We start from the raw sequence: 7,679 nt of genomic DNA, 5'->3' as shown, positions 1-7,679 counted from the left end.
TATAAATCAAACTTACATTTCATGTTTACAGTCTCCATCTTCATAGGGCTGAATAGACTTTCTGGAAGGTGAAAGCTGTAGATTTTCCATGCTATATCAAACTAAGAACTAGATATGATTTCCCTGTTTTGGCTTTTGTATTATATAAAAAACTAGCTCACACTTTAGTTATTATATGTTAAATAAAAACTACTGAAGTCCACGTGCGTGGACCAAACTATGGATTAGATAGCAATCTTCCCATTGAGAATTGTTTGAGATTTGCTAAGGATGAGGGAGAAAAGCTATGTATAGTTCAGAAAGAGAATTGAAATGTCAGCTGAAATTGTATTATGTTATATACACGCACATCTTCACATAAGAAATTGTAGCAGTAAAAAAAAAAACAGTGAAATGGTCAAGAAAGTAGTGATGGTCTGAAGTTATTGGGTTACATCTTTGCTGAATTCATCACTTACTCATAACAGTCAGGGATATTATGCAGGTTATTGCATAGTGTCCATAAATTAAATTGAACTACTGCTGTATCTAGTATCATCACATTCTTTAAAAACAATTGATAGAGATATTTATGCAAAAATGTAGACTCTTACTAATATCAGAGAAAAAATTAAAATGCCTATATAGATTGCTATATGGGTCAGATTATGATTACAGTGCATGCCATTTTGGCAATATTAATCTAAATATAGCTTATCATAAACATGTGTCTACCTAGATATTTTCCTTACTTTTCTCCCTACATTATCAAACTGTGTTAGAACACATTTCTCTGGTTTTGGACAGAGTGTTGCAACATGGTATGGTCTTGCTTGGTAGTTCAGACTGGCCTCAAACTCACTGTGTAACCCGTACTGGCCTTGAACTCTGGGCAATCCTTCTGCTTCGTTCTCCTTACTGGATTCAAGGAGTGTGCCACCAGCATTTTATAGGTGTCCCAGGTTTCATATTCTTTTAAAAGTCCTCCCTCTACCATACAAACAAGAAGAAAGTAGTGACAGTTAATTGGGGACAGTAGTGAACTGTAGTTGTTTACTAGACATCAAAATTTAAATCTGATTCTTCAACATAGCTCATTCACTCCCAAAAAACCCTGCTAATTGACTCTGTCGTGTAACGCAATAAGCTAAATTAAGTAAAAATGTTTTGCAATTCTACAGTCCCGCATAAACAAGCGTTAGCCACACTTGAAAAGAGTAGGAATTCGTAGCTACTTCTGTAACAGCTTCTAGAACATTCCCCTAGCAGACCCAAATAACAAAGCTGAAGACAGCGTTTTAAACTGATTGCTTCAAAGCCTACAGTATTAGAACGGAGCAGAGCACACGCTGGGGTCAACACCTGCCTTTCACGGTGTCATCAAAACAGGATTTCCTGGAAGCACCCTCAGCAAGATTACTTTTGTAGTGGCATGTCTTATTTGACTGAATTAAGGCAAATCATTTTTAAAAATATGGTAAAAGTTTAATTCTAGTAAATCTAGAAACTACTGGAACTAGGTTAGTAACACTTGTGTTTTCTTTGGCAAACTTACCAGACCCATTAAAAACAAGTGATCAGCCATGGAAATGTCTTTTCTCTTGAGAAAAGCAGAAAACCATATTGTTAAATTCAGAAACACAAAATTCCGAATTAGATAATTTATATATTATTCAATTTCTCTTTTTCTAAGTTCTTGACCCAAATGATTCATTTATTCATTGAGTGTACACTTTAAAATGTCACCAATTTGGAATTTAATATATACTCTATTTCCATTCTGCCCAAACCAGCTTCTTAAAAAAATTGTCTAATGTTATTTGAGACATCATTAACATACCTATTTCAATTTTTAAATAATTGTGTATGTACTGAAGTCTTAAATAAAAACCTTGATAAAAGTTGGCAGATAAAACTCGCTTTTGGAAGTTGGCAAACTCCAATTCAAAATAATACGTAGCTTATGTTTAGTAATAATTTGCTTCTAAATTTTTAATTTTAATTCCATTAAATTTTCTGCTATAAGTAATATATTTAATTTGTGCCTAAGTCATGCATATTGTTTTTGCATACTGGTGTTCCAAAATACGTTTTAATGTCTTTAAAATGGTACTCTGGTTGCAGACTTATAAAACAAAGCATGCAATAACTCAAATTCCCACAGCTTGGAAACAGGAATGCATTTCTACATTGTATTAACTTATTTTTTCAGTATACCCATGGAATGCCTTCCTATACTTGGATATTATTACCACTGTGGCTTCCTGACTCCTCCTTCAATAATGGTGTTAATTCTTTTTCTGAAGTTATTGATGGAGCTGCAGTGAGACAATTATCGTGTATCCAAAAGCAGCTAAAGGCTGCTTTTGAATTTGGCAGGCTCGATCAACCACAATCCTAAGAAAGTTAATCTTGTCATCACAAGACTTAGTTTGGTTTTTAAAGTTACATATATATTATTTTGGCAAATTCCACATATTTGACCTACTTTTCTCCTTAATTACAAAGTTCAAAGAATACTACCTTCACTATCTCTCATGTTTAATTTTCAATCTCATACATTTTGTCTGCTTTTTTCCCCCCATGATAAAGGTTTATTTTCCTCTCATCTCTTTGAATGCTAAAAGGACTGTACCTGTCAGTAATCACAGGTGTGTTCCAACATTGCCACCTCCTCCTCCTCCTCCTTTTAAATCAAAGCTACTCCTCTTACACACATATGACACAACCACCTCAAATTTCCTGAGTTCAAAGTCCGCATCAGCTGCCAAGCAACTTTTCTTGAGTCTGAAGTACATCCCAGGCCATGGCTCGAGTGGGTAACTGAAAACTTCACGTAACTTTTCTACTTCCCCATAGAACATGTACTAGGTCTAAATCAGGATATGCCTGATTAATTACAATAGATTGGGAGGAAGAATGCACATTTAGGTGTGTACTGACCCTACTGTCTATCAGCTGTGTTACTGTTACCTGCAAACTGGCCACACCCTTAGACATTTAGCTCACTCTTCTGAAGGACCAGGATGGCTGTCTGGCCTTCAAGTTTATTAAACAGTTCAAAGTCTCGAAAGAGGGCAAGTACCTCTGAGGCATGCTTTGCCAAGGAATCTAACATAATTTGCTGTCTTGTCTCACATTACACATAAATAAAACAATTTCTTACTATTATAAGTTATTCTCATCTCAATTATGTTGATATTTATGTTTTATTTACATAATGTTCAAGAACAGCCCATCATAGCTTTTGAAAATTTGCCTTTAGTTTGACTTCAAGCAAAAATTCATGGTAAATTTGTAGGCTGTGAAATATATTATAAATACATATACACATATCTTATCATGAAAAGATCATTCACTGCAGCTTGACATTGACATAACTTAAAACAATAACGAAATTTAAATCTTGTTTTGGGTTTTGCTGATTCTAAATAAAAGAGTTTAACTGTTTGTTAAGTTTTGGGTTTGAAACCCCAAATATTAGGATACAAATGAGTTGAGACACTTAAAAAAAAAAAGACTTCAACTTTAAAAAGTTAGAGAAAGGCAAGAAACCTGGATCTGAAAAAAGCCTTCCTTATTCCTACGTTACTGGGCTATGAGCGAGCATTCCTGGCTCTTCCCAGAGGAAATCTGTCCGGCCAGATGATTAAAAAGGAAGTCCATGCCACAAGAAGAATTATACTTCCTGACCTACCTCGATGGATGTCTAGCTGGTCTGTGTGAATTAACAAGTTGTGTGTGGCCAGGCTGGCACGCAGCAAAAGTGACAATTACCTTTTTGGTGTTATTCTGGCCCTGCCTCATCCACATAAGAACTGTCAATTTCTCCATTTAACTAAAAACAATCTCACCTGGGAGAAGGCCCTGAGAATGCTTAGCTCCTTCCACAGTCCCCAAAGTACTAACAACTGTAAATAAAACAGCAGGGAATTCACCTCGTTTTATGTAGAGTAGGTATCAAACTTAAAAAGCACATCAAGTCCTAGAGTTGCACAGATCCCTCATCTGGGACGGGCAAATCTTGCCCCGGGCTCTTGACCTGAAAATTGACTGCCCTGAGCCTGCCCATGCCTCCAGTACACACTTTCCCAAAACTTTAGAAACCAAAGACACTGCAGACACAAACAGCACACAGGAACCACCAGATCCGGGGTGAAACCTGACCTCTCAGTGAGGACTCCGGGAAGAAGAAAAGATCAGAGGAGACCAGCTCTGCGGGGGTCTTCCTGGGGAGACCCTGGAATGAACGTATTTATTTTCACGCTGCAACTGCTGATCGCTTTACAGAAACATACCATGCTGTAGCTCTGCGTGGAGCTGAGAACAACAGAAACATTTATTAATGTTATAATTATAATTACTCTTTAACAAAGCTATTATTAAATAACCTGTACAAAGCCCGAATCGGGCCTAGCGAAAACTCAAGCCCTGTTTTGAATCTCCCAGGGCCCTTCCATTTTTCATCAGCAGCGATTCCTACAAAGCAAAGCCAGCCCGGGGTTAGAATCCCCGACTGTAGTAGGTCTTCCAGGCAGGCGATGGCTCGGACTTTGGAACCGTCCTGGGATAACTTAGGGTTCTCGATCATGATCCAGTTCCCAGCCCAGCCCTGCCCTGCCCTGCCCTCTGCTCTAGGGCCGGGCAGCAGGGCTTCGGTACGGGAGGAGGACAATAAAAAGTTGGTTTTTAAAGTTTCCTCTCTGCCAGCAGCCTCGATGGTCTGCCCCGGGCCTGCTCGCAAAGGTGCTGGGAAGGATGTCCTGGGCGGGGAGGGTGGCCTGCGAAGTGCCCGGGTGCGCTCATAGGTCCCGCGGGTTCTCCCGCTTCACCCCGGCCTCGGCGACTTTGAGCTTCTTATTTTGGTGCGTCTTCACGTGCTTAGCGAGGTGGTCGCTGCGCATGAAGCGTTTGCCGCACTCGGGGCAGGCGAAGCGCTTCTCGCCCGTGTGAGTCCGCAGGTGCCGCTGCAGCTCGTCCGAGCGCGTGAAGCTCTTGCCGCAGAAGAGCCAGTTGCACACGAAGGGCCGCTCGCCCGTGTGCCAGCGCAGGTGCGCCTTCAGGTGCGACGTCTTGCCGTACACCTTGCCGCAGCCTGGCACGTGGCACACGTGTTGCTTCTTTTTGCCCGGCTCCGCCTCGGGGGCGCCGCCAGCCGCCTGGCAGTTGGGGCAGCGGCAGCGGCGGCACCTCCTGGCCGTGGCCGCCAGGGGGGCCTTGGTCTGCAGTAGCGCGGCGATCTGGCTCTGGTACTGCGCAAAGTCCGACGGGCCCAACACCAGGCCCCGTTGCAGGGCAGCGGCGGCCGCTGCAGCAGCCGCAGCCGAGGCGGGAAAGCGGGGAGCGTGGGGGGCCCCGGCACAGGCGCTGGAGAGGCTAGTCCCAGGAACCCCGGAGCCTCCGGGCCCCGCGCCCGATTGCGGGATGCTCCACCAGGGGAGGTCGTCCGGGGCTGGGGCGGGGGACAGCTGACGGCAGGTGGGCGGTGGAGGTGGAGGTGGCGGCGGGGGCAGCAGGTTGGAGTAGCCCGGGGGCAGCGCGGCCTGTGCGGCGTAGGGCACGTAGGCGGGCGCGCAGCTGGCAGGCAGAGCCGCCATGCTCGAGGGCAGCATCTTGACCGGCGAGAACTCGTAAGGGTACGAGGGATCGGCGGGGGGCGTGAGTGGGAGCTCGTGCGCAGCCCCGAAGGACGGCTGCAGGTGTGTTTTCTGTGGCGTCAGCCCCAGGCTGGGATGTGGGGGAGGCAGGGCGCCTGGCGAGTGCGCGGGCATGTCGGCGGTCCACGGGTGGAAAAGCCTGGAGGGTGAGCCCAGCGCTGGGTCGTAGGGCACCTGCAGGAAGTCGGGTGCCGCCGCCGCGCCGGGCTGGCCGATCCGGCTACAGGTGGCGGCCAGCAGCGCCAGCGGCGAGTGCTTGCCTAGGTCCGGGGAGGCGCTGGGGGTGCGGTCCTGCATGGGCGGCGGCGAGGGAGGGCGGAAGAGACAAAAGGTTAGCGTTCCAAACGCCGATTCTGGGCAGGCTCGCCACCCCCACTATTATACCCCTGCCCCTCCTCCGCCGGGCCGTCCCTCCCCCAGACCTCACCGCACCCCACGCGCGCACCCAGCGGTCCCGGGAAACTTTCAGCGCTCCCGCTACCTGAACCCCCCGGTGCGCGGTCGCTTTTTGCTAAACTACTTGGCTCATAGAGACGCCAATCAGCTTTGAAGGTAGGTGCAAAGGAAGAGGCAGAGGGACCAGCGGGTCAGGAAGAGCCTGGGAACACCCACGGTCGAGCTGTGGGGTCGTCAGCGCTAGCATTTTATAAGCGCTTTTCCTTGCAGCCACCGCGTTCCTCTTTGGCCTATCCTGGGCTAAAGTCAGCAAAAGAGTCCAGCAAGGTGAACCCAGGCCCCGTTTTCTGCCACTCTGACATCCACATACCTCCCCAATCCGTGCATCCCTCCCCAAAGGCCACACACACACACACACACACACACACACACACACACACACACACACACCAGGTTAGTTGTCAAGTTGGCATGGATGCATCTAGGTCTGCCTCCAGTGGCACCCTTAAGCGGGAGGTCCTTTTGAGATTCAAGGTGCTCAAAGTACCCGCACAGATCCCGACTCCAGATTCCCACCTGCTCCCGCCCTCTCCCGGCCCGGCCCTGACCTGGAGGAAGGCCTGCAGAGAGTCGTTCCGGAGGACAGCCACAGCGGCCATGGCTACTTCTTGGAGGCCGCTCGATGTGGAGCGGGACGCGGCCGCCGAGGCATGGACACCCGAAGGCGAGGACGAGCGGCCGCCCAGCGTGCCTCCGAGTCCTCCCCGCCCGCGCCCCGCTCGCTCGCCCCGCGCGCGGTCTGAGCGCTTCAGGATCACCTCCAAGAATTTGATAAGGGCTTTGCTGGGCCGCCAGCCAGTCAGAGGAAAGATTTATGGCTTTGAAGTTTGCCGCTACCCAATCATCAAAGAATAGCGGCTCTTTCAGAAGCGAAAGCAAATCCTTTGAATCCACAAAGCTCCTATGGTGTGTTTGTTGGTCTGGATAAAAGAACTGATTATTAGGGGGGATGGGAAGGGAGGAGATAAAGGCGGGACAATTAATGAAGTAATCACTATGTGGGAAATGTATATACACAAATAATTGGATTTTCCTGATCAAAGGGGGCCTTGCCGCCTGGAGACTCGCGCTTGGGTTGCTCGGGACACTCGATCCCCCACCCCCACTTGCAATTAAAGATTTGCACCACGGCAGCGCGCAAAGTGACAAAGTGTCTTTGTTATCTCTAGAAAAAAAAAAAAATCTGCCTTCAGCTTTCAGGAGCGGTACTTTGAGACTGGGCTGAGGGTAACTTCCCGGTACTTACTCCGCACCCTCACGTCGCCGTCCAGAGTGAGCTCCTGGGGCGGGGCGTGGGACTGACCAAACCCTGCCGGCCGCGTGTCCCACCCCCTGGCCGCCCGCGGAGGCGCAGGCAGCTCTGTGACCCTGGGCAGGGCTGGGCGGCCTCCCAGGGCGGCAGTGGGTGGCGCACACACTCCAAGCCCTCCCGCTTGACAAGCCGCAGAGTCCTCTTGGGGCTCCCACTGGTGACCTGGAAGTTTTCCTGGGGCTACAACTTTTGCAGAGGGAATCTAGGAAAAAAAAAAAAAAAAAACCCGCACCGCGCTTACTGCTTCCTCCCACAACCGAGCTTGGCAGGACACC

The 7,679-nt window shown here is 47.8% G+C and overlaps 1 protein-coding gene across 1 annotated transcript; it reads right to left on the bottom strand.

Annotated features, from left to right (window-relative positions):
* Positions 1 to 4,193: 4,193 nt before the first annotated feature.
* On the bottom strand, positions 4,194 to 7,350 carry Sp5 (Sp5 transcription factor). The gene is made up of 2 exons (XM_006972403.4): positions 6,641 to 7,350; positions 4,194 to 5,927 (listed from the first exon to the last, which is right to left on the bottom strand). Exons 1-2 carry the CDS (start codon positions 6,689 to 6,691, stop codon positions 4,782 to 4,784), a joined length of 1,197 nt encoding a protein of 398 aa, XP_006972465.1. The 5' UTR covers positions 6,692 to 7,350; the 3' UTR covers positions 4,194 to 4,781.
* Positions 7,351 to 7,679: the final 329 nt, after the last annotated feature.

Source organism: Peromyscus maniculatus, chromosome 4 (genome assembly GCF_049852395.1).
Source record: "Peromyscus maniculatus bairdii isolate BWxNUB_F1_BW_parent chromosome 4, HU_Pman_BW_mat_3.1, whole genome shotgun sequence".
NCBI classification, from domain to species: Eukaryota; Metazoa; Chordata; class Mammalia; order Rodentia; family Cricetidae; genus Peromyscus; species Peromyscus maniculatus.
This window is presented reverse-complemented; position numbering and strand designations above follow the sequence as displayed.